The 27,748-nt window shown below is 45.3% G+C and overlaps 1 protein-coding gene across 1 annotated transcript in view; it reads left to right on the forward strand.

Annotated features, from left to right (window-relative positions):
- Window positions 1–27,748, forward strand: part of ITGA9 (integrin subunit alpha 9) — a 227,546-nt gene that overhangs the window by 14,491 nt on the left and 185,307 nt on the right. The window contains 4 exon segments of the mRNA XM_053359512.1: window positions 5,389–5,516; window positions 6,513–6,619; window positions 11,548–11,671; window positions 25,189–25,256. Coding sequence (XP_053215487.1) covers window positions 5,389–5,516; window positions 6,513–6,619; window positions 11,548–11,671; window positions 25,189–25,256 — 427 coding nt within the window.

A 27,748-nucleotide genomic window follows, 5' to 3' on the forward strand; every position in this document is an offset into this window, starting at 1 on the left:
CTGCTGCGAATTCCCAATCTGTAACCAAATGCTGACTCAAATGCTTGAGGAATTTGTAACTGTAAAAGGTTCCCCCCCCCCAAATCTGGCTTTATTTTACATACTTTCCCATGCAGTTAGTCACAGAGATTGCAGTGAAAGGCTAACGTCTTGCAGTTAATTGTGGATACAACAAAGCTTGTGAAAATAAATAATTTTCTTAAACAGAACTCTGACCACCTTGTGACCTGGTCTGTTACATGCAAGATTCCCACTTAAAATCTTTCTCGTCTTGGCCTATGGCTGAAGGATCTTGTTTTACCATTAAGCTGTGTCATTTAAAGTAAAGTTGATTACAGGGGTGGGGAGATTTAGATTTGTTGCACAGATACCTGACAAAGGATGCAGTCCTTTGATTTTGGTGGGAGTTTTTTTTAAATTACCGATATGTGCTTAACAATGGAATCATACCCCCAAAGAATAGCACTGTTTTTCTGTCCAATGGGTTGGATTTGGACTTGGACACCTTTCGAGTATACCCATTGAAATCAGTGGAATTTGAGTTAGACACTTTTGTTCTGAAAAAGCTGGAGATCTCTTACCTTGTAGCGGAATTTAAAAACACACAGATGAGATTATAGCCATGCATGTTCCACCACAATATAATTTGATAATATATGCTCTTATGTGTGATTGGATCAATCAAAGGAACTTATTGAATTCAGCAAAATTATGCAAATAAGCTTTCTAAAAAAGTTAAGTCATGAGTAACTTAACTCCCAAGGGACGTGGGTGACGCTGTGGGTTAAACCACAGAGCCTAGGACTTGCCGATCAGAAGGTTGGTGGTTCGAATCCCCGCAACAGGGTGAGCTCCCGTTGCTCGGTCTCTGCTCCTGCCAACCTAGCAGTTCGAAAGCACCTCAAAGTGCAAGTAGATAAATAGGTACCGCTCTGGCGGGAAGGTAAACGGCGTTTCTGTGCGCTGCTCTGGTTCGCCAGAAGCGGCTTAGTCATGTTGGCCACATGACCCGGAAGCTCCCTCGGCCAGTAAAGCGAGATGAGTGACGCAACCCCAGAGTTGGTCACAACTGGACCTAATGGTCAGGGGTCCCTTTACCTAACTTAACTCCCATTGATTTCAGTGGGTCTGTGTGGGTGACTAAGTCTGCATCCAATTCATTTGCAGAGGGTAGCCAATGTTATACCCTCCAGATGTCATTGTATTCAACATCCATCATCCTCTAGCCATTGGGTATGTTGGCTGGGGCTTATGTGAGTTAGGAGTCCAGTGATACCTGGAAGTCATCACGTTGGCTCTCATGTGGATTGACATAGAAGTGTTGCATCCCTGCGATATCAAATACCTCTCATAAGGCCTCTCTTGTTGTGGAGCAGCCTCTGGCACCCTCTCCTGCAAATGACACGCCTCTTCCTTCTGGGGAGGCAACTGAGAGTAAGTCAGATGCTAAGCCAGCTCCAACTCCACCTGTGTCTCCATGGCAACACCTGTGTGAACAAACTTCACAGGCCCAATGCACCCAAAGGAGTGCCCCCTTTGCTTGTCTAGTCCAGGGACTCTGGCCACTTTCTGTGTTAACAGCTGTGCCAGTCCTGCTCTTCAAAGGGAAGATGCAGGGCGTGTGTCGCTTGCTGGGTTAGTGTCTTCACTTGTGCTTAGTCCTGCATTTACACCTCCCTTGTACCTGCTATCCCTTGTAACCAGAGCCTTGTCTACATGCTGATCGGATTTGTGCATGAAAGACTTTGGGAGTTCTTCGTCCAGCCTTGAGGGCCAGGAAAGTGCCTGAAATGACGAAACACAGGGAATGTTTGCTACCTCATCCTTATGACCTTTGTATGAACAAGAAAGAGAGCGTTTGCTTTTCTCTCTATCAAACTTTGGGATGTATAAATAGCATATAATTATGTTGGTAAAAACTGGTTTATTTATATAGTTATAGATATTTATTTACATGAGGTATCAGGCATTTACCCAGAAAAATAACTCTCACACTGATGTTTCCTCCGCAGCTTCAACGCTGACTGACTTCATTGAAGCCAGAGAAACTGTGCTAAGATATTTAAAACAAACTTTAAAGGAGAAAAGGCTACATTAACAGTTTGATTTCTCTTGAGTTTCAGAGGAGAAGCTGCCAAATCGCAGGCTTTTGACAGGGGCTACCTTCTAAAGAGCCATGTTTTCACAAGTGAGAACAATTAGTGGCCCAGTTACCTAAATTACAGAAAACTACAAAGCCAACAAACATTGAGAAGCAAACACAAGGGAATCTGAAATAGCAGCTCTCAATACAAATGCCACTGAGAGACGGGCAAGCTTGGATAAAAAATGCCAATCATTTCCTCTTTAATGTACACCATGAAGGAGCGTCATTCATAGAAATTTATTGACATCATTGAAAAAGTAAACTTTGATGGCAATATTACCAGCATATGGGCTTACAATTTAAATTGTAAGTGGTTGGTAAGGAAACTATTTCCATGACTTGTTGCAGCTACTTTGGCTACTTTAAAGGCATCTAAACACACTTTTCACGGTTGGGGAGAGAAGAGATCTCTTAGTGGCCAATTGGAAAAGAAGGAAGCTAGTCTGTAAAACTAAGGAAAAGATACACCCATTAATATAAGACAAATAAATGTGTAGAGCTTGAGACATTCATATGCTCTTATAGAGGACTGGACATGTTGAGACTGTAATTTGAATTTATTAAGTATCATGTTTCTCAGCACACCACTAGTTGTAAGGAGACAGCTAACCTCCCTTAAAAGGTAAAGGTACCCCTGACCGTTAGGTCCAGTCGTGGCCAACTCTGGGGTTGCGGCGCTCATCTCGCTTTATTGGCTGAGGGAGCCGGCGTATAGCTTCTGGGACATGTGGCCAGCATGACTAAGCCGCTTTTGGCGAACCAGAGCAGCGCATGGAAATGCCATTTACCTTCCCGCCGGAGCGTTACCTACCGTATTTTTTGCTCTATAAGACTCACTTTTTCCCTCCTAAAAAGTAAGGGAAAATGTGTGTGCGTCTTATGGAGCGAATGCAGGCTGCGCAGCTATCCCAGAAGCCAGAACAGCAAGAGGGATCACTGCTTTCACTGCGCAGCGATCCCTCTTGCTGTTCTGGCTTCTGAGATTCAGAATATTTTTTTCTTGTTTTCCTCATCCAAAAATTAGGTGCGTCTTATGGTCTGGTGCGTCTTATAGAGCGAAAAATACGGTATTTATCTACTTGCACTTGATGTGCTTTCGAACTGCTAGGTTGGCAGGAGCAGGGACTGAGCAACGGGAGCTCACCCCATTGCGGGGATTCGAACTGCCAACCTTCCGATCGGCAAGCCCTAGGCTCTGTGGTTTAGACCTCAGCGCCACCTGCTTCATCCCTTAAGGAACTGCAATTCTCAGAGTTCCTAGGGTTAGGGAATGGCCAGTCAACTAGTTTCAGAGTGTAATATAAATAGGCACTGAGTTCCCCATATAAGATAGGATGACACTTTCTAAAATGCTTTTCAGGTTGAATGTAAGCAACTGAAAATTTCTCCTCAAATATGTTTTATATGTGCCTTCTGGTTTTAGCTAATTGTTGTTAATATCTATGTGAATTGTGTTACATAGGGAGGCATCAGTTCCGCTGGCAGAGTGTTAGCTTGGCTTTAAAAACTTGCAACCTATCGAAGCTCTTGCCCATTCCAGAAAAAGGCTTCTGGAAACATTGATGCTACTTCTGCAATGCGATATCATCATCTGCTCGCATTGGATTAACATATACATAGAATCCACAGGGGCTACCGGTAATTAGAATAATTCAATTTCTGCTTTCTGAAATGAAATGAGTGTCCCAGTTTTTTTTCACCAAGTTTTGTAGGGCAGAGCCAGCCCTGCTGTTAGACAGAGTGAGCAGGGTGCAGATTTTGGGTTTCATGAAAAGGAAGCAAATAGTTGCTTTACTTATTGTTGTATTTTTGCAGGCAGTGAGGTGGAGAGGTGTTTGTGTGATTTTCCACCTCTTTTGCCACAAGAACCTGACTGGCCTTGGGAACAGTGCTTTTTGATTTGTGCTAAGGGCGGTGGGGGGCAGGCGGGCAACATTTGCTGTTCTGCCTGAGGCAGGGAAATGTCCTGGAAATGTCCCTATTGCAGAGTGTACATTATGATGCACACATTTACCTTGAGTACAAAAATGGAGTTTCTTGCATATGGTTATGGGGACAAATTCAATTCAGGTCGCACTTTAGAGACTAACCTACCTAATTTACACTTTCTAAAACAATATACAAACAGAAAAACAGCCATCCTTCAACCAAGTGATGTTTATAAAAATGTGTATACTAAGGGCAAAGTGTGCAAAGAGTGCATCTATTAGTCAAAATGGAATACAAAATGCTTTGTATGAGACAAAAATCACATACAAACGTAGGAGAAACTCACACTAAATGGCAGCCGACTTTTCAGGATCATTTAAAAAAGAAAACTTAAATGGAAGTGGAAATATGGAGAACTAAACTTAAGATCAGATAAATGAGAAACTAAAGTGGGCAGTCTCCCATCTCAACTTCCAGCATAATTTCTTCTTCTTCTTTCTTCTTCTAAACTTTATTGATTTTTTTTTAAAAAACCAATTACCAAACATGTTGTCTTCTCAGAGAAATGCATGTACAGGTGTTAAGTCTTGTATGCTGTCATCCACATGGCATCAAAGCAGATTTGGAAAATCTTTTACATCACAGATTAAGCTCACACCCACAGGGTGTACAGTGCTACCTTGGTTTAAGAACAGCCCTGTTTACGAACTATTTGGTTTACGAACTCCGCAAAACCGGAAATAGTGTCCCGGTTTGCGAACTTTACCTCAGTCTAAGAACGGAAGCCGAAAGGTGGAAGGGCACCGGCGGCAGGAGGTCTCATTAGGGAAAGCGTGCCTTGGTTTAAGAACGGTTTCGGTTTAAGAACGGACTTCCGGAACGGATTAAGTTCGTAAACCAAGGTACCACTGTACTTCAATCTCAGACCATTTTAATGAATGTTCCACCTTCGTTCTTCTGGGTTGAGGAGTGCTCATATTTATAGCTGAGGAGTGGGGGCTGGGTGACGAGAGAATGCATACATAGTTGCTGTTGTTAATTTTCATTCTTTCCCAAAAGCTTATATGGGGGGGGGGGGGGCGCTAGAGATCATGTTGTGCATTCTTAGCTCCTTCAAATAATTCATGTTTTTATTAAAGGAAAATGCTTTACCTTGCGATGGTGGGTGGGCACATGTATCTTGGATCATAGCTTCCTAAGGGTGTTGGGAAAACATAGCCTGTAAATGAGAGCGAGCTGTTACTGTGCAACTTGTGTGCATTCATTTCCTTCTTGTAGCGTTAATGAAACATTCCTTTGCTCTCAATTTCCAGGGTTTTGGTTGGCGCCCCCAAGGCAGAGTCTAAATACAGTGCCTCTCTTAAGTCCCCGGGAGCTGTGTTTAAATGTCGTGTTCACACTAACCCTGACAGGAGATGCACAGAACTGGATATGGGCCGAGGTATGTATGGGTCTACCCTGTTTTATGTTTATATGCAAACTCTTTTTTGAAAATTTTCTCATTCTCAAGAGCCTTAGGGCTTCGCTGCATGGGGAACGTCTCCCGACCCTACTCTGACTAAAGTTGCACTACAAGAAACTTAGCTCTGTGCCTTACTGGAGGCTTTTGACAATCAGTATTTCTCAGATGGAGGAAATATTATTTGAGAAGAGAAGCTTCTCATCGTTAGTCATGCTGTGGTACTGCCAGGTTCTCTTCAGAACCTGTATGCATGTTGAAGTGTTTTATGCCACGCCTTTAAATAATTGAAAATCAGAAGTCAAAGCCTGTAATGATATATTTCTGATATGGCCACACAAAAAGACTTTGTTAAAATGTGTTTAGCCCATTCAGGATTTAAAGCAGTGTAAATACATATGAAATACTCATTTAAGTGTAATAAAAAAATTCTATTTCCTTTATGCATTTTTGTCTTAACTCAGTTCCCCTATCCTTAGCTAGCTGTAAAAGAAAACCAGGGCTGATATGTCACGGGAGCAAATCATGATCCTCCCAATTCTCCCTCTATTGCCCCATAATGAGCAAAAAGTGCTAATATGTTTTGGAGTCTTGGTCCAAAAGCTCTTGGAAGTTGGCATGGGGTGAACTATTACAGCTGCTTTTCCTTGTGGTATCAAATTTGCAAATCCATAATTGATCAGCAAACTCTGTGAGGACGTTCTTCCTTGGGCTTTCAAATATTTCATCATTCATCTTCCTTGGATGACCCCAGATTCTGCTTCTGTGAGAAAGGGAGAAAAACTTCTTTCTATTTATGCATTCCTTTTGTTTTCCATTGCCATTGAAGAGGGTATTATGCCCACGCAGATTCATCCTGAATTCACCAGATATATGATAAATAACTATGTCAACTTACTTGTGCGATCACTGTGGAAATAAATGAATGCCATATTCCTCCATCATTAACGTTCACCCTTGGTCCTGCATTCATTCCAGCGAACGTTCAAGGAATGACGTGCGGGAAGACATGCAAGGAGGACAGAGATGATGAATGGATGGGTGTAAGCCTGGCAAGGCAGCCCACAGCTGGAGGAAGTATCCTGGTAAGTTTGCTGTTCCCTTCATCCCATCAAAATGTGAAGTGTCACACTGTTGCCGGTAGTAACGCGTGCGAATTAATTTGCTGTGCCGGTGATTGACAGAATCCAGCTAACTCTGTATTTTCACATCCTTTAAGAGGAAGGCAAATAGGGTCCCGGGGACAAAGCTTGCTTCTGGAAAGCAGGCTTCAAAGGAGTTACACCTGCTTCTGTCACCCTTGAGGGCTTCCTCTTAGAAGTGGTGAAGGCTTTAGGACTTGGAACAGAATGAATAGCACTTTGTATTCCTATGAATGAGTCGGGTCTCCTTTCTTCTTCTTTTAAAAAGCATGAAATTAGTGGTGCCACGAGTAGATGTTATGTGTGCACCTATAGAGATGGCAGATTCATTATACGTCATATCGTAATTCTACAATAAACCTTCTAATGTATGCTAAAGCTAAATATTAAGTAGAAGGATTTCGGTACACTTATTGGACATGCATACCTAGTTTTGTGGCTGGTCCTTCTGCTATCAGAAGTTAACTACTGAAATCAGCAGGAGTTGGTATTTTTCTGTGCTAAGGGTGATGAGCATGAACTGGTGGCGATTATTCTGCAGAGGAACCGTGAGATTGTCCACACTCATTCCATGGTCCTTAGCTGCCATTACCCATGTCTGTGACATAATTAGTGCATGTGATGTGACAGTCGGCTCAAGCAATGGTGATCCAAAATTACTTGCAATGTTTTGCAAATATTTTTGGAAGCCCTCCCGCCCCAAAAGACCTTCTGGTTTTAGCAGCTGTTGCAACAATACCTGCCCTGTTTGTACACCCACTTGCCCCTCAGGGAAAAGTGCATAAATAAGACTTTTAATCTCAGGGTGGGTTTGAGCCCCACATTGAGCAAAATATTCTTGTACTCCAGGGGGTTAGACTAGATGAGCCTTATGGTTCCTTTCAACTCTACAATTCTATGATTCTACTGCATAATGAAACCTGGATAATCCTGTGCTGCAGTTCTAGTCTCATATTTATTGAAACTAATTTTGATCATAATGGTGGGTATCGAGAGTTTCGTCCTAAGGCGTGATTGGTTAAATGAGTCAATAAACAGAGACCTTCACAAGTCTGCCGGTGCTCCAGCAAAACATGGTTCTGTTAAATATCAGTTTGAGATAGAAAGCTAAATAGAAAACCAGAGATGAATAAAGTGCTGACAGCATGAGCTTAGAATATAATTTTAGAAAGCCGCTTGGATTTTGAAATATCAACATGAGAGTTAGTGTTTGTATTAATTTAAGTGTCTCAGTAATACAATAGAAGTTCCTCGTTCCTCCATGCTACAGTTGTAAAATTCATTATCTTATTTGCACTGGGAAAGTAACTGGGGACAGTGCATTAAATCTTGGAGAAAAGCCAGGCATCTTTTAGTCTTGTTCTTTCAAGACGCACCTGCCCTATTTATCATGCAGTTTGTTTCTTTTCCTTGTCAGAAATAATTTCTATGTATTCCTAATGTGAGCTGGTGGTATTGTTGTTATTTTATTTCTTTTTATTCTTTTTAATACACTTCTTTTTGTTAATACTCACATGTAAAATTAATAATAACAAAAAGAAGTATTTCCGTTCTAAACCTATTTGAAACAGCCAAACAACTAAACCTCTAACTTCAGTGCAGCTTCCTATACCTAGGTGGTTTGAGTTTGAATGCCACCCTGTAAGTTTATAAGAGGCTTGTTTATCAAATTCAGAATGGGAAGTGATCTCTTCATGGTTGGGTATCTGAGCTCGCATAAAAGCCTTGTTGTTACTTGAAGAAAATATCCACTGAATGCTCTGGACAGTCTGATGCTCAATTGCTGAGGCTAGTCAGGTGTGCCGCTGGTCAGAAAACCTTGGACAGAAGAGCTCTGGAAGGTTCTTATAAGAAACAATACGTGGAATAAATATTTAAGACAGAGGTTTTCAACCTTTTTGAGTCCACGGCTCCCTTGCCCAACTACATGCTTTCGATGGCACCTCTGTGGGGCTCAGGAGCCTGCAGAACTGGCAGCCTCTCACCCTTTTTCAAACACCCTCCCTTGTGGAGTGTTCCCTCAGCCTCCTCTTCTCTCTCATCTCCTTGGGAGTCCTCTGGGCAGCCACAGCTGCCACCCCACCCCAAAGAGAGGTTCCTCCTCACACTGCCCCACAGAGGCCTGGGAAACCCCCTTTGCCCAGCCCCAGAGACACCATTCACATGGGGGGGGTTGTAGCCAGGGCTGCTGCAACAAACAGCTGTGCAAGCCTTTGGGAGGCAGAGACGCAAGAGGGCATCAGAAGAGGGAAGGAAGGAAAGTAGGACAGAGGCCAGTGTTGCCCGCAGCACCCCTGACCATCATTCAAGGCACCCCAGGGTGCCACAGCACACTGGTTGAAAACACTGATTTAAGATAAAGCACCCAAGCTGAACTTTAATCAATTCATGCTTCCACTGGCTCTTTTAGTCAGTGGATAGATAGTACATTCTTTATGGTCATTATATTCCAATAGTTTAATATTCCCATGGGACCTGGTATATGGCAGTGACTGTGTGAATTGTGAATGAGGAGGCCCCTGGTTCAATCTTGTCTCTACCAAGAACTTGCCCTAGACAAGCACAGAGATTCCCCCAGTAGGAATCAGCCTTGGGATTTCACTTTCTCTGGAACAGACCCCTCCCCCTAAGGTTTACCATGGTTAAGAAAAACATCAATACTCACACTTAACCACGGTTAACACTAACCACAGTTTCCCTTGTGTGGGATGTGAAGCCCATTTGGTGATTGTTTACCAATCTAGACATGGGTAGTGGTTGACCACGGTGAACAGTGCTGTTGTTTTTCTTAACTGTGGTTAAGGCAGAAGGGGGAATTTGCTTGACAGAACTATTGTTGATCAAGGGTTTGTTTATAGGAGGGACCCTAGCTCAGTGGCAGACTACATGCAGAAGGACCAAGGTTAGATCTCTACCATCCCCAGTAGCAGCTGAAGTGAAAGACCTTTGCCTGAGGCCACAGAGAGCCACTGTGAGTCAGACCTTTGGTAGCCAACACAATACTTTCCGTATGTTTGGAACTATAGCTTCCATCATCACTGACCATTGACCAAAGTGCTTTGGGCTGATGGGAGATGTAGTCCAAAAAATCTTGAGCGTACTGCGTTGGCTCTCAGTGGAGTAGATAACACTGGGCTGTTATAAGGTGACTTCTTATGTCAGCAGCCTTGTTGTACACCTTTGGCTCTAAAATTTAGGCCATTTGGGTGAGATGGGATCAGTCCCCTCCCCTTTTCTCTCCTCCTGCGTTTGGCTCAAAATTTTCATTTCTGAGCTGGTGGTGCCAGAGAATCGCTGCTGATCTTCTCCATTTATAGCAGCCGTGAATGCTCCTCTGAGAGAGTTTAAGTTGAGGAACTGGTGTAGGTCATTGGCAGTTTTTTCCTGATGTGGAAGATAAATCTACAAATGAGGAATTGTGAGACTTTAGTTACTTAGTCATAATTTAAAGGGGCCTTTTGTTTTGACGATTTGCATTGGATATAAATTTTCTTTGCAGTCAAGATTCCTTCCTTCTTGTGACATGCTCTCCTGACTGGTTTCCTAGGGGAGGCTTGCAGAAAGTTGGCCTTGACACTGGATGTCTGTAGGATACTGTCTTCCATTAAAATGTATATCTGTGTGTTGTATTCACAGTGGAAATGCTCCATGAGAGAAGCTATTTCCTGAACACTCTAGATATAAATATTTCATGATTATTTTTTCTAAAACCAAATTCTGAATGCAGTGTGTGTTGGGAATTGAAACCATAACTGGGTCTACTTAAAAGAGCAAATAACTTGACTTCAGTTTCTTCCAAGCTTCCTTACATACATCTGGCTGTCAAAGCTGAGTGCCATTATAAACATCCTTTGTAGAATTGCATTCCTCGCTCTGACCTCAGAGAGCTTCACAGAAACCCTTAGGACCAGGGGCATTGATAGGCTTGTGTGATAAATAGCTTAATTCAGTAAATAAAAGCATTTGCATTGCTGAGCACAGCTCATTCGAACTAAACAAGTCTGAAGTCTGTGTGATAATGTTCCCAGGGCTGTTAGGGCATAGTCCAGCCTTGGGTCCCCAGATGTTGTTGGACTACAACACCCACAATCCCTGACAACTGGTCCTGCTAGCTAGGGATGATGGGAGTTGTAGTCCAACAACATTTGGGGACCCAAGGATATGGAAGGTGGTGGCAGTGGCTGTCCTCCTTTTGGGAATAGACTTCCAGCTGTGAGGAACACTCTGGGCTGACTCAGATCTGGAGATATTCCCTTTGCCTTGGAATAATTTTTGAGGCTTGACAGCTAGGAAAGGACAGTGGAATGAAGAGGTGGAGAAATAAATTAGGAAGGACTGCAAAGGCAGATGAGAACACTGAAGCCCAGAGTCAAGTAATTTACCTTACCACATCTCTTTACTAATAAGGTATGAGGATAATACAGCTTGCAAGGCGACTTACTGCCTGTATCTATCTGGATAACAAAAGGAGATGAACATGGGCATGCCATAATCTATTTTTTTTAACTTGCTTAGTTTTAATTTGAAAAGTTCAAAAGCTTTCATTGCTTCAGTAATGGTTTTTAAAGAATGGCGACACACCCTGAGGCCCATAAGAGTGTGTTGAAGATAGTGTCATAATTCCTTTCCCTTTTTGTCCAGCTGTTGCCTACTAGTCAAATAGGGTTCGCAGCTTTCTGAAGCACCATGCACATCTGCCAAACCTATGCGTGGAGATGGAGTGTGCGTAGAACAGGGAATGATCCCTCTGTCTTACCATCTTCAACTCGGAGTTGTTGTTTTTTTGGGGGGGGCACTTTCTGCCTCCAGGCACTGATTTTCTGGATCCAGGTATAAGCATTAATTTCCCCCGTCTGGTTTCTTTACCATAGGCCTGTGCACACCGTTGGAAGAATGTCTACTATGAGACAGAGTACATCCTTCCTCACGGTTTTTGCAACATCATCCCACCCAATCTAGGGTCCAATGGCAAAAGGTTAATGCCTTGCTATGAAGGTAAGGGGATATTTTTCTTCTTCATTGTATGTACTGCTGCTTGTGACTGAGTAGACGCTCACTATTAACTTCCAAGATGTTGGTGCTCGGTTCATTTTAACTGCCTGTTTTTCTTGTATGAATGTAAACGGTATCCCTAAGATAAACCAAGAACAGCCTCTTACGCACTGTGTCCCCATAACCAAGACAAACATCACAGACACACAGAGAGTCTTCAGCTCTGAAACTCTTCCAAGTCTGCCCAAAGTTAGGCCTGGAAATCTTTTGAAGGCAATGTAAAGCTGCTGTCCAAACATGGGTGTAGCTGGGGTGTGTGTGCAGCTATATCCACGAACATTATTGAAAAGCATTTGAAATTTTTTTGTGGTTTTTTTTTTTGAGATTCTGCCCCCCAGTAGAAGCCTATCCCCCGTAATGGCCTCTTTAGGGGGCATTATTACCTGTGATTTTCTTTAAAAGCCCCCCCCCCAACAAAGACCATGGCTATGCTCATGTGTGCAGACAAGCTTCTAGTGGCATGTGAATTACAAAGATTACCGTATTTTTCGCTCTATAAGACGCACCAGACCACAAGACGCACTTAGTTTTTGGAGGAGGAAAACAAGAAAAAAAATATTCTGAATCCCAGAAGCCAGAACAGCAAGAGGGATCGCTGCACAGCCTGCATTCGCTCCATAAGACGCACACACATTTCCCCTTACTTTTTAGGAGGGAAAAAGTGAGTCTTATAGAGCAAAAAATACGGTATTTATTGGGCCATTTTGCTCCCTACACAGTGTGTTAATATATCACTACATAAAGTTAACTTCTTTACACCCATGTAAATGGTGGAGGTTCTTGAGTTGGTTCCTTGACCCAAGCCATGAGTGCTGTGGGCCTGCAATCCAAATAAGCTCCTATATGCAATAGGTGAGGAAACTGTGGCCCTCCAAATTTCAGACTCCAACTCTCCAACTCTCATCAGCCCTAACCAGCATAGCCAATGGTTAGGGATGATGGGAGTTGAAGTACGACCATATCTGCAATATCTGCAAAACCACAGCTTCTCCCTCTATGTCCAAGCAGTGCAGTTCCATCATGTCTGAGCCATTTTTAGCCTGGGGATCTGGTGGGAGGAGGGTCTGAGGAGACTGTTGGATTACCAGAGCAACTTTGTGCCACTCTGTAAGGTTCCCTGGAGTGGCCACTTCAAGGGACGAGATCCTCTCCTTTTCTATGTCGCACTGTAATGTGCTGAACAAACTGATGGTGCCATATTTAAAAGTCACAATAATTTCTACCCCACCCTTTCTTAAATTACTCAGACCTGGTCATATGTGGCGTTATCTCATTCTGTCCTCACAAAAAGACTCTGAGGTAGGCTAAGCTGAGAAAGTGACTTGCCCAGTGTGTTTTGTGGCTGAACGGGCTTATGAACCTGGTTTTCCCATATCTGAGGAAAAACCCTCTAGTGTCCCAGTGTTTCTCAAACTTGGATCCTCAGCTGTTGTTGGACTACAACTCCCATCATCTCTGACCACTGGTCCTGCTAGCTAGGGATGATGGGAGTTGTAATCAAACAACAGCTGGGTACCCCAAATTGAGAAATACTGCATCTGGACCACCTTTCCCCAACCTCCAGATGTGGTTAGGCTACAACTACCATCATCCCTGATCATTGACCATGTTGGCTGGACCGATGGAAATGTGAGCCCTTCAGGCACAAGACTGTGGAAGCCTTTTCTGGGCTCTGTGATTGTTGTGGCTTAAGCCTCTATTTGCGCCACATGACCTAATGCACAGGGCTGGGCTAAATACTCAATGTGACTTTAAAAAGACAACCGAAGTTGGTATCTTCTTACTCAAAGTAAATTAACAAACCAGGATGCAAGATTGTGCAGTTAAGAAGGGAAGATGAATGTCTCTTTAAAGGTAATGGTAAAGGGCCCCTGACAGTTAAGTCCAGCCGCGAACGACTCTGGGGTTGCTGCGCTCATCTCGCTTTACTGGCAGAGGGAGCCGACATTGGTCCGCAGACAGTTTTTCTGGGTCATGTGGCCGGCATGACTAAGCTGCTTCTGGCGAAACCAGAGCAGCACACAGAAACGCCATTTACCTTCCCGCCGGAGTGGTACCTATTTATCTACTTGCACTTTGACGTGCTTTCGAACTGCTAGGTTGGCAGGAGCAGGGACCGAGCAACGGGAGCTCACCCCTTTGCGGGGATTCGAACCACCGACATTCTGATCAGCAAGCCCTAGGCTCAGTGGTTTAGACCACAGCGCCACCCGCGTCCCTGAATGTCTCTGTAGGTCTCAGCAATTTTAGAGAAGTATCCTGGAAGGCATTTCCTTGGGTTTCCTGTTGTTTCTCTTTCTCCACCCCGTCCTCTTTGGAAGGCCTGGAGGCTGAAATGGAGTGCTTTGATGCAAGCAGTTCTTCCCTGTCTCTTCACTTTAGGCTCCAGTGGCAGGTCTGGTATACTGCTGCTATTAGAAAAGGTTCTAGTTAATAATTTTTTTAGTTAGATGTGGTCAAAACTGGAGCTGTCTTGAAAGGATGGATTCATTACAAGATGAATTTTAACAGGGAGAAATGTAAAGTATTGCACTTGGGCAAAAAAAATGAGAGGCACAAATACAAGATGGGTGACACCTGGCTTGAGAGCAGTACATGTGAAAAGGATCTAGGAGTCTTGGTTGACCACAAACTTGACATGAGCCAACAGTGTGACGTGGCAGCTAAAAAAGCCAATGCAGTTCTGGGCTGCATCAATAGGAGTATAGCATCTAGATCAAGGGAAGTAATAGTGCCACTGTATTCTGCTCTGGTCAGACCTCACCTGGAGTACTGTGTCCAGTTCTGGGCACCACAGTTCAAGAAGGACGCTGACAAACTGGAACGTGTCCAGAGGAGGGCAACGAAAATGGTCAAAGGTCTGGAAATGATGCCTATTGAGGAACGGCTAAGGGAGCTGGGCATGTTTAGCCTGGAGAAGAGGAGGTTAAGGGGTGATATGATAGCCATGTTCAAATATATAAAAGGATATCACATAGAGGAGGGAGAAAGGTTGTTCTCTGCTGCTCCAGAGAAGCGGACACGGAGCAATGGATCCAAAATACAAGAAAGAAGATTCCACCTAAACATTAGGAAGAACTTCCTGACAGTAAGAGCTGTTTGACAGTGGAATTTGCTGCCAAGGAGTGTGGTGGAGTCTCCTTCTTTGGAGGTCTTTAAGCAGAGGCTTGACAACCATATGTCAGGAGTGGTGTTTCCTGCTTGGCAGGGGGTTGGACTCGATGGCCCTTGTGGTCTCTTCCAACTCTATGATTCTATGATTCTATGATTCTATGATTACATTGGAGAGTAAAACTTTGCTGGATATTGTTTGAATTGGACCTAGGTATCTGATTCGTATGTCTTTCTCCCCAGTAACTTGTTTTCACAGTTTTTGGGTTCACGCCAAAGTTAGAATGCAGTGAAGAGTGCTCAGACCCCCCCACCCCTCAAAACCTCATCCCAGATTGGATTTTGCAGTAGGTTTGGTCAAACTTTCACATTTGACAACTGGCCAAGCAACAAAGAAAAACAACAACACAGAAAACTGAGTTTAGGAAAAGCAGGCAACCACAACTGTTGTGTGTCTGGAGATGGTGACTGCACTTCGGATCATTAGCAAAGTGCGTGCAGGCTTAACAAGTGTTTAGGGGAGAATTGTCTGGTTTTGGTTCTGTGTTTGCATCCGTCACTCCAGATCAACTCTAATAAAATGAAAGGAAGCTATAAAATCCTCCCACTTAGGAGACTGTCTTGGGCTGTTTTCCTTTCATGTTGGCAGGTTCAGCCTGGACGGACTAAGAAGTGTCATGCAGGTCGCACAATATTTGCTTTTATTACGTATGCAGAGTTATGGACAGAGGTGACTCCTGGATCAGGCAATCGCTTGTATATGTGTATATGTTTTGGTATCCATCACCTTTTCTGAGCAAAAACACCTCAGTTGATCAGGCAGAATCAGCTGAGAACTGCTATTAAAAATAGAACTGTGTGGACCCAAGATCTGTGAAGCAGCCAGTGGGAAACTGGCAATTTGGCATTGTCCAGTGTGCAGTTGATCGTGCTACAAACTGTCCTGAAAATTGGGGACTTGGCTTGTATGTCAGCCGCCAAACAGCACCATCACATGCATCGTGTGGGGTGACTGAGTTTGCTTTTGCTGAACTCTGTCGCTTTCAACCTGAACTGCAGTTAATTAGCTCCATCTAAAGGGATTGCTACAATCCATTGCTCCGAGTGGGATCCTCCCTTCCTATAATAATCATTTTTAATGTGCCCTCCAGAAAGAAACAATGAAATCCTTGGCTGGGAGTTTGCAGCTAAAGATGGAACAAATGGAAACTGAGGGTGGGGAAAAGAACAATCCAGGATGTAATTAGTTGCACAACAGCAGTCCAGTATTTGCTGGATGTGAGCCTTTGATCACGTCAGATTTATGTGCACTTTTTCCTGTGATAAGAAGGTCTCAAATGGATATGAGGTGGAATCTTAGGTGGTGTGGGTGTGAAGTCCTGTGGGGCTGGTTCAGACCCAGCAGAGACATCCTCCACATCGACCAAGCAGCTCACAGCAATCTCCAGGTGCCACATTGCCACAGCAGTTCATATGCATGTAGCATAGTGGCACATGTGACCGTTACCGTGGTGCCCGATACTGAGGGTGCACCAGGTTAATAATAATAATAATAATAATAATAATAATAATAATAGTAGTAGTAGTAGTAGTAATAAATTTATTATTTGTACCCCGCCCATCTGGCTGGGTTTCCCCAGCCACTCTGGGCGGCTTCCACAGAGACCAAAAATACACTAAAATGTCACACATTAAAAACTTCCCTGAACAGGGCTGCCTTAAGATGTCTTCTGAATGTCAGGTAGTTGTTTATCGCTTTGACATCTGATGGGAGGGCGTTCCACAGGGCGGGTGCCACTACCAAGAAGGCCCTCTGCCTGGTTCCCTGTAGCTTTGCTTCTCGCAATGAGGGAACCGCCAGAAGGCCCTCGGCACTGGACCTCAGCGTCCGGGCAGAACGATGGGGGTGGAGATGCTCCTTCAGGTATACTGGGCCGAGGCCATTTAGGTCAAGCATTACTTCACTTCTGGATTCTTCCATGTAAAACAGAGGAGGCTGTTCACTGTGCCAAAGTGGAGCAGCACTCTGCCTGCCGCAGCCCTCCAGCCAGAGCTCACACTCTACTATCACCTAAGCTCCCACTACCATGAACCAGCAGAAGTTACTTATACAGTGGTACCTCTGGTTGCGAACGGGATCTGTTCCGGAGGCCTGTTCACAACATGAAAGGAACGCAACCCGCAGCGGCGCTTTGGTGCACACGTGGGTTGCAATTTGCCGCTTCTGCGCATGCGCGTGACGTCATTTTGCGCGTCTGCGCATGTACGAGTGGCGAAACTCGAAAGTAACCCTTTCCGGTACTTCCGGGTTGCCGTGGGATGTATCCTGAAAGAACGTAACATGAAGCAAACGTAACACGAAGTAAGACTGTACAGTGGTACCTCTGGATGCGAACGGGATACGTTCCGGAGCCCAGTTCGCATCCTGAAGCGAACGCAACCCGCGTCTGCACATCTGTGCGTGCGTGGGTCACGATTCGCTGCTTCCGTGCATGTGCGTGATGTCATTTTGAGCGTTTGCGTGAGTGGCGAAACCCAGATGTAATGCGCTCTGTTACTTCTGGGTCACCGCAGAGTGCAACCCAAAAATATTCATCCCGGAGCATATTTAACCCGAGGTTTGACCGTACTGGATTGAGCTGCATTCTTACCTTCTCCATTCCCTTCCTGCTGGCTGCTGTGATTTGATTTGATTTTTTAAAAATTATTTAGTTTCTATATTGCTTAATGTATTGAAAATATCTCCCAGCAATGTATAAAAAAGAAGCAACAGCAGACGAGAGTTCCTGGAAGCAATGGACATCACTCTAGTCTCTCACTCTGGACTCGTTACTGAGAATATCTAAGGGCCATTACATCAAAAGTGGGGTATTGGAAACATGGGTTTCAGAGCATTCTTCTGAAACCCCTGTTTCTAGTGGGTCTCTCCATTGCTTCTCAAATGCTGCAGGGTGCCTTTTTCTAGATGTATGGCTGGTCAATGTAGAAAAAAAGCATGGGAATTTAAAAGTTAGAATTGGTTAGTACGCTGCAGTCTTTGGCACAGTCAACAGGCAACATCACACCATCCAAAAAATGACCTTGTGAGTTAAATTCTGCCTCTAAAACTTCCCAGAAAATAAAGGATGGCCTGAACTGACCAGCACATTCCTTTCTGCTCCCTCCCCCTTCAGATAAAAAAAAAATTGTTTAGTTTGAGGAAACAAGTAAAAAAACCTGCTCTTTGCAAAGTTTGTCTAACCATATAAATAACTCCATTACATGGCTTAGCTGAAACATGGCAGAGGTCCAAGTTTAGCTGCCCATTTCCCTATTTTCATAGTTTCCCAGTGATTTGCTGTTTAAAATCATCGTAGGACCACTGAAGGGGCTGCCTTAACACAAAACAACTGCTGCGTTTTCCCCTTGCTGCTGCCTTTGGATGCAACATCAATGTTGGAATGAACAGAAAGTGCAAGATGCCGTTGGGGGGAGCATTCTGCTTTAGATGCTCCGCAGATATGAAGAAGTATGCAGCACTGTGTCTCCTCTCACCCAGCCACCAGTGTTTTCTCTGGGTTTTTAAACAATTCTCTTGTTCTCCGCATTATATTCATAATAGGAATAGCTACCAAAGTGAATTAGTGTCATTTTGTGCCAAATGCATGTGTGTCTGTTGATGACCATGTATTACGGGAATAAATGCCAGTGTGCAATTGTTAAATAAGTTGGAGTTCTTGTTATTTACCGTATTTTTCGCTCTATAAGACGCACTTTTCGCCTCCTAAAAAGTAAGGGGAAATGTGTGTGCATCTTATGGAGCGAATGTAGGCGGGAGGCTCTGCTCAGCGCTCCCTTTAAAGAGCCGTGTGGAGCGTGTGTGCGGCTCTTGGGGGCTTTTCCCTGAGCAGAGGCTGCGCGCTGTTATCCCATAAGCCAGGGCTGCGCAGTGATCCCGCTTGCTGTCCTGGCTTCTGGGGTTGAGAATTTTTTTCTTCTTGTTTTCCTCTTCCAAAAATTAGGTGCGTCTTATGGTCTGGTGCGTCTTATAGAGCGAAAAATACGGTAAATATATCAAGAAAAAAAGCACACCAAGAACTCAGGCCAATGTAAGTTTCAATGTAAGTGGTCCACTCCCACTATTGAAACTTACATTGGCCTGAGTTCTTGGTGTGCTTTTTTCTTAGTGTGCCATTGTTGGCACCTGTCTGTCTCCAGAAACAATGGAGTGCACCTCCAGGGGTGAAGTCGAACTGCGCTGTAAGCAGCACCAAAGTGACCTTCCCGGGGGCAAGCCTGGGCAGTGTGTATGGAGGCTGCCCAGATGTGGCCCAAAGAAAAACAGAGCGATACATCTGGCACCAGCTTGGCTGCTGGAGTTGCGGGAAGGAGGTGTAGAAGGTGCCATCCAAACATCTTAGGGAGTTGACTCCAGATTTGTGTAGGGTTTCCTCTTTAGCATTTTCTTCTTCCGAAGATAGCCTGCAAGGCAGCAGAGGTTTAGGATCCATTTTCCTTCTCCTAGATGGGCTACCTTCCCAGGCTGACAAGTTTCATCTGCCCCTCACAGTGTACTAGAGTATCACAAAAACACCCCCATATTTGAAGGGGAAAGGGTTATCCGTGTGAGAAGGGGCCCTATGCACTTACTGAAGTAGATACACAGAATTTCTCACAAAGTGGAATTCTAGGAAGAGCATGAGGCTCTTAATCTCAGGGTCGCGAGTTCAAGTCCTACACATTGGGGCTACCTTTGAAGGTGACCTGGAAACTGCAATTAATCCAGAATGCGGCAGCTAGACTGGTGACTGGGAGTGGCCGCCGGGACCACATAACACCGGTCCTGAGAGATCTGCATTGGCTCTCAGTACGTTTCTGAGCACAATTCAAAGTATTGGTGTTGACCTTTAAAGCCCTAAATGGCCTCGGTCCTGTATACCTGAAGGAGCGTCTCCACCCCCATCGTTCAGCCCGGACACTGAGGCCCAGAGCCGAGGGCCTTCTCGGTAGTGGCGCCTGCCCTGTGGAATGCCCTCCCAGCAGATGTCAAGACAATAAACAACTATTTTACTTTTAAAAGACAACTGAAGGCGGCCCTACTTAGGGAAGTTTTTAATATTTAATGCTGTATTGTTTTTAACACTCGATTGGGAGCCGCCCAGAGTGGCTGGGGAAACTCAGCTAGATGGGCGGGGTATAAATTATTAGTTATTAGTTATTAGTTATTAAGGTAAAGGTAAAGGTACCCCTGCCCGTACGGGCCAGTCTTGACAGACTCTGGGGTTGTGCGCCCATCTCACTCAAGAGGCCGGGGGCCAGCGCTGTCCGGAGACACTTCTGGGTCACGTGGCCAGCATGACGAAGCTACTCTGGCGAGCCAGCGCAGCACACGGAAACGCCGTTTACCTTCCCGCCAGTAAGCGGTCCCTATTTATCTACTTGCACCCGGGAGTGCTTTCGAACTGCTAGGTTGGCAGGCGCTGGGACCGAGCAGCGGGAGCGCACCCCGCCACGGGGATTCGAACCGCTGACCTTTCGATCGGCAAGCCCTAGGCGCTGAGGCTTTTACCCACAGCGCCACCCATGTCCCCTATTAGTTATTAGTTATTAGTTATTAATTGGGCAAACTATTCCTGCATGCCAGGGGGTTGGACTAGATGACATTTCGTGGTCCTTTCCAACTCTACAAATCTAGGTTTCTGTGAAGGGGCTCTATGCAAATATGAACGCCCAGGTGTTCAGTGTGTGCATGTGGCTGCTGAGTGCCTCTCGTCATGCTTTCTTCTGTCGTGTTTCAGAGCTTTGGAAAGGGGGTTGCCTAAGATGGCCAATCCTTTCTCATTGTTTCTTGAACAATTGATCAGGATATGCCAGCCCCGTGGAAGAAATGTCTTGCTTCAGGAGGTTGGTTGCCTAGAATGAATGGGGCTTGCGTGCTCTTCCTGCTTCACTCAAGAGGCCCATTCTTTTTTTCAACCATCTTTTCCATAGCTCTGTTTCTGCCTGCAACACAACATCTCCTTGTTCCTGCCTGCATTGTTTTTTCCTCACCCACACCTCAAATGTATTTCCCTTTTTCTCATGTGTAGATGAGAGTGGAGCATATTATACAGCAACACGGGGCTTAAGAAATAACCCTTATTATATAACCCTTATTATATATACTCAGGGGTCTGCTCCCTCTCCCCCAGTTAAGACAGGGGTCAGCAAACTTTTCAGCAGAGGGCCAGTCCACTGTCCCTCAGACCTTGTGGGGGGGGGGGCGGACTATATATTTTTTTGGGGGGGGAATGAACGAATTCCTATGTCCCACAAATAACCCAGAGATGCATTTTAAATAAAAGCACACATTCTACTCATGTAAAAACACCAGGCAGGCCCCACAAATAACCCAGAGATGCATTTTAAATAAAAGGACACATTCTATTCATGTAAAAACATGCTGATTCCCGGACCGTCCGCGAGCCGGAATTAGAAGGCGATTGGGCTGGATCCGGCCCCCAGGCCTTACTTTGTCTACCCATGCTCTTGATCAACCAGTTTTGTTATTTCCATATCGCTGTTAGCTGTGACTGCCGCCCACCTCATTCCTAACGATTAATGTCCAGTATCTGCTCAGGCAAATTCCCTGTCAGTGTACTTTGCATGATTTGGCTTGGCAATATCTTAAACCAGCTTCCTTTGATAATAGCTGCCTAATAATTGTGCTGCTCTGCCCCCCATTCCACTTTTCAGGAAGTCTTTTATCAAATCTGTGACCATTTGGGCCCATCTGCACTATACAATTGAAGCATCATCATGACACTTTAAATACCTTATTTTTCGCACCATAGGACGCACTTTTTCCCTCCTAAAAAGCAAGGGAAAATGTGTGTGCGTCCTATGGAGCGAATGCAGGCTTTCGCTGAAGCCTGGAAAGTGAGAGGGGTCGGTGCGCACCGACCCCTCTCGCTCTCCAGGCTTCAGGAAGCTATCCGCTAGCCGTGGGAGACCCAGCTCTCCCACGGCTAGCGGAGCGCTGCATTAATCCCGAAGCTTGGGGCGTGCGGAGCTCAGTGCGCCCCAAGCTTCTGGGTGCCGGCAAGGTCTCCGCTAGCCGTCTAGACCTTGCCGGCACCCAGAAGCTTGGGGCGCGCTGAGCTCCGCAGCCCCAAGCTTCGGGATTAGCGCTCCGCTAGCCGTGTCTAGGCTGCGGATAGCAGCCTGCTTCCCGGAGCGTCGGGCGCCCTGAAAGCAGAGCGCCCGGCGCTTCGGGAACACATCCGCAGCCTAGGCAACCCTGCGGGAGGTCCCGCAGGGATGTCTAGGCTGCGGATAGCAGCCTGCTTCCCAGAGCGTCGGGCGCCCTGAAAGCAGAGCGCCCGGCGCTTCGGGAACACATCCGCAGCGTGGGGAGCCTTGCAGGAGTTCCCCGCAGGGCTCCCCACGCTGCGGATAGCAGCCTGCCGCCCGGCGCGAGGGGCGCCCTGAAGCAGAGCGCCCCTCGCGCCAGGCAGACATCAGCCAGCCCCACAAGCTCGGGGGACAGCAGGGAGGCACAGCGCCACTATCCCGCTGTTCCTCGACCTGGTTCGGTTTCCCCCCAAAAAAACTAGGTGCGCCCTATGGTCCGGTGCGTCCAATCGTGCGAAAAATATGGTAGTCCCAGAGCATTATGGGAACTATAGTTTTCTGAGGGAGACTCCTGTTCCCCACATCACCACAATTCCCAGATTTCTCTGGGAAGAGGGATTGCTTGTGAAGCCACTCTGGGAATTGTAGCTCTTAGAGGGGGCTAAGAGTCTCCTAACAAACTCTCAGCAGCTGTAACAAACTTTGGTTTTCAGGATTAGTTGGTGGGGACTGTTATGAATTAAAGTGGTTTGATATAGTGCATATATGGCCTCTGACACTGCTTAGCTTTCTCAGTTTATGCTACCTCAGACCACTGTCTTATCAACATATTATTCATACTAATTTTTCTGTTTTGTAGGAATGAATGAAACCCTGACCCCGATAAAATGATCAGGACTCTCCCCACTTGTTTTTTTGCTGGAATTTACCCAGTACGAATGATCTTTATATTTGTTAAAAGTGGAAATAATTGCTGGCCAGTCCAGTCAATATTCCCTTTTCTTTTAAACAGACTGTTTCTATGTTGAAGCTAAGAGTTCATTATACAGTTCTTGTGGTCTGTCAAACCATGAGGAATACATTTGGTTCCAAAGAGACAATCTGCAAAGTACATTCCTTGTAATTTAGCAATGAGTCGGTGGTTGGCTGTTTCAGAGTGTTACCAGGTTACATGGCGTTTTTTTTCAGAAACTGAAGCACACTATGTTTTCCTTGAAACCCCAGTTATCACGGGGGAGCATGTCGCAAGAAACAGGAAGTGGGAATAAATGCTGTAATGATACTATGATTTTCTTGCCAGAGATTTGAATGTGAAGTTCAGAAGCTGTTCAGATGAAGGACAGAAGGGCAAAATTCTTGTAAAAATTGTAGCCCTGAACACTTTGATTCTACACTGCACATTTAAACTAGTTTCATGTTGTATTCACTTGTTTTCATTTGGCTCAGATAAATCTGGGAATTGTAGTTTGGTGAGTGGACAATTTTTTTAAGAGATCCTTTGTTAGTTCTTTCTCAATACTACAATTCCCAGGGTGCCTTGGTAGCAACAGCCTTTAAGCGGGTTTGCCATTTGGTTTAAATTTTCCAGAGCAAGTGGAAATTAGGTAGGGAAGAAAACTTAAACACCATAGAAAAAATAATTGTCACGGAGGGCTTGGAGAACACACCAGTCAAGAAGCCAGACAAGAACTTTGTTGTCTCTCTTTGACAAGAACAGACTAGACACAGAAAACTCCTTTTACCCAGGGTCAACTAAGTCCAGTGCCATCTAGTGATTAAACCATATAATGACACTATCCACATTTTGTTTGCTAAAAAAGGAACCCTGACCATTAGGTCCAGTCGTGACCGACTCTGGGGTTGCGCGCTCATCTCGCTCTATAGGCCGAGGGAGCTGGTGTTTGTCCGCAGACAGCTTCCGGGTCATGTGGCCAGCATGACTAAGCCGCTTCTGGCGAACCAGAGCAGCGCACGGAAACGCTGTTTACCTTCCCACCGGAGTGGTACCTATTTATCTACTTGCACTTTGACGTGCTTTCGAACTGCTAGGTTGGCAGGAGCAGGGACCAAGCAACGGGAGCTCACCCCGTCGCGGGGATTTGAACCGCCAGCCTTCTGATCGGCAAGTCCTAGGCTCTGTGGTTTAACCCACAGTGCCACCCGCGTCCCTTGGTTTGTTTGCTAAGTTAGCTATAAATTAGTACCCCACCAAACGTGGTTCTATGGTGCTCTCAGTGTGACTGGTTATCATGATTCATTTATTTTGCCCCAAATGGCTTCTTCTGGATGTGCAGTAGCTTTCAATTTTTCTTCAAAAACACCCTTTTAGTTCTGTGCTATGCTGAATTTTTCTACATTACAGAGATGATGTATATAACTGGGATGGTCTTGCTTGAAGGTGGGTGAACAGGCAATCCTGGCTTATCTTGAAGAAAGCAGAGTAGTAATTCAGAGGTTCGAAACCTGGACCAGAGGAATATTCATGGCTGGCATTGGTGATGCCACGTGCCAACTATTCCCTGTGCCTCTGTTGTGTTCTCACAGGCTCTGGGCTGCTCTTGTTGTTGCCCACGTGGTCTTACTGATATTGTTATGGCACCATCAATGTACATGCCGCTTTATAGCCTAACATAAGCCCATGGAATAGACCTCTGCCCCAAAGTGTTATATTCCAAATTATCACAGTGGAAGGAAAAAGAGTAAAGGGAAAGACACAGAAAGAAGGTCAAGAGAAGACCTGGGAGAGGCAGGGCATCAATAATCAATGTGAGCATACGCTGTTCTGTGTTCTTCAGCTTCATTCTGGTTGGGGACCAAAGGGTTAAGTCAGTCTGCCTCTGATCAATGATTTCAACCTTAATTTATTTGCTGCCCCTCGCATGCAGGTCTCCCCCTCTCTCATTCTCGAGTCTCATGACTGGTCTCCCGTCCTAAATGGTCAGAGGCTTTTTCCTGGCCCCCGCCCTTTCAGATTTCGCAAACGGGGAAACGTTATCTGTTTACAGTGCTGTTCCTCCAAAGCTTGGCTTTGACAATACCCATGTACTGTGGCAAAGGAGCCTGGATTTCTGAGGTTTTTGTGAATTTCAGAGATTTCCCAGTGCTGGCTCAGCCAAGAGCCTCCTGCAACTCAGAGCTGAGCAGCCCATGTGGAATGAAGTGGACGGGACTGTGCAACTGCGAACCACACATATTTGGCAGGGACTGACGTGACTGTGTTTCTCTCCCCCCTCCCCTTTAATCCTTCTCCTTCCTAGAGTATAAGAAGAAATATGGTGAAGAGCATGGCTCATGTCAGGCTGGAATAGCAGGCTACTTCACAGAGGTGAGTGGTGGAGCTTTGGCCAAAACCTCCTGGTTGCTACAGTGTAAAAAGTCTCTGAATCGAGAAACTTGCCTTCAAACTTTCCTTGCAGCAGTTTCCCAGCATTTGTTATCCTTTTATTCTGCAGCTTTGCATATGACACTATGCAGGAACTATTAGATACATAGTGATTTTGCACACTCCCAGTTCACTTACCGTATTTTTCGCTCTATAAGATGCACCAGACCATAAGACGCACCTAGTTTTTGGAAGAGGAAAACAAGAAAACAAAAGTTCTGAATCCCAGAAGCCAGGACAGGAAGCGGGATCACTGTGCAGCGATCCCGCTTGCTGTCCTGGCTTATGGGATAGCCGTGCGCAGCCTCTCCCAGGCAGCAGGATGAAGGCTCCCCTTCCCTGGGAGAGGCTGCGCGTGGCTAAGCAAGAAGCCAGGACAGCCAGCGGGATCGCAGCGCAACTTATGGGATAGCAGCCTCTCCCAAGAGCCGCACTCCCTTTAAAAAGCGTTGCACTGCACTGAGCTCTCTGCACCTTTCCTTCTTGGAAAATGCTTGGTGCCAGGAAGCCAGATGCACAGCGCTGCCCTGCCTGTGCTACCCTGTTGACCTCTGCTGCCTGAGATCCTTCAGAGCTGCTGCAAGCCAGCTCTGGGCTAGATGATCAAAGAAGCTTATGAGAACAGGAAACGAGACGCAAGGCCACTGTTTTTGGCAGCCATCATGTGCTTTTGGTAATGTCTAGCTCTGCCTTGGGCAAATCTAGATTGGAAGGGAATGTGAGAGAGATTAATTTCCAAGGCATCTTTGCATCGGGCCCAAAGGGTTTAATCACTCAGGATCATATAAACAAAGCATGTGCCACAGTGTTCAAAACAAGCCGGTGGGATTTTTTCAGGTTAATCTGGAAAGGGTGGCAACCTGTTTGATAACGCGTTTGATCACCACAGCCGTGTCAGCAGCAGCTGTTTCCTGACTTGTCTGCAATATCAAGCCTGTTCCTTTTCCCATGCTCTGAACTCCCTTTGCTTGCTCCGCATTCAAAAGGTGGCTTTGAACTTCTGGTGCACTGCCTCGCAGCTTCAGCCATTTCAGAGTGAGCAGGAAATGTAGATAAATGAGTTCTGGGTCAAACAGACAAGCGTCTAATGCACAAGCATTCCATCTTGCTAATGCGTGCTGTTTTCTGCTGTGAGATGGGTTGGTTGTCCCAAAAGACCAGCCACTCAAAGTTATGGAGCCTGCCGTGTTTACATACATTGTATGTATAGAGCTGTCTGCTATAGCTTCTGACCTTGTGTAGATGGAAGCAGCCAAGTTCTGATGGTCCAGGCCTAGTTTGTCGGTCTGGTGGAGAAGAGCTAGGCAGTCTAGGGGATCCCAAAGTTTCTGAGGCCCAAGCTGAATTCTTGTGAGGATTCGCTGTGACTACCCTATAAGAGAACTGAGCAGAGACTGGGGCGGTGCTGCTGGGTCCACCACACTGAGCCGACACTAGAAGGCATTGCACGGCTTCCCAACTATAACACAGGGAGCTGAGCAGAATAGAAGGGGGCAGGCGGATGACAAATTTTGGGTTTGCACTGTGCACCACTGAAATTTCAAAGATCAAAGTCTGCCACTGAACTGAGGAGAAGTGCTGGGGATAGATTCATAGCTAAAGGTAGTCCTTGAAAAGGTGGCAGCTCCTTTGCTGCCATACCTCAGTAAGTTCATTGCACGTTTTATGCAAACAAATACTTACTGGGAATGTAAAGGACAGGAAGGGATATTTTATCATGCTTGGTGGATGTGTAAAAAAGCCAAAAAATATTGGATACAAATATATATACATTGATACGGAGAATTTTGAAGATTAACTTTCAACTGAAGCCTTTATTTTCCCTGCTGGGACTTATAGATATACAGTTAGAAAAGGTCTATGGGACTTTGTTTCAGTTACGGCAGTGAGACTTTTATATGGTAGAGCATCATGCAGGATAGAAGGTCCCAGGTTCAGTCCCCAGCATCTCCCGGTGGGGCTGGTACTGTCTGGCACCCTGGAGAGCTGTTGCTTCTCAGCATTGGCAATATTGAGCTAGATGGAGCAGTTAAAATGGTTTAATGTGAATGAGCTCCTCTATTTCTCCCTTGCTGCTTCTTCTGCTAGGAAACAAGCCATTGTCTAGCTTGATGCACTGTTATATCCCAGACGTGTGGTTTGTTCCCCCTAAGCCACAGACACATATTGGCTTCTGCTCGTGGTTTGTTTGGAGAACCTGCAGCTGGATATGCAACAAGCAAAACCATAGTTTGTTTCCCAGCAGTAGGAGGAGTTCCTCACCTGGGTAACAAACAAGTTGGTATAGTGGTGAATTCTTACTATAAAGGGAAGAGCAAAACACCTGGGATTTCAACAGTGTGCATCAGCATGGTGCTCATTCACATTAAACCACAGTTTATTTTAATTGTGGTTTAATGTGACATGACATGACATTCTAATTGCACAATACAATT

Source organism: Podarcis raffonei, chromosome 12 (assembly GCF_027172205.1).
Source record: "Podarcis raffonei isolate rPodRaf1 chromosome 12, rPodRaf1.pri, whole genome shotgun sequence".
In the NCBI taxonomy this organism is placed as follows: domain Eukaryota; kingdom Metazoa; phylum Chordata; class Lepidosauria; order Squamata; family Lacertidae; genus Podarcis; species Podarcis raffonei.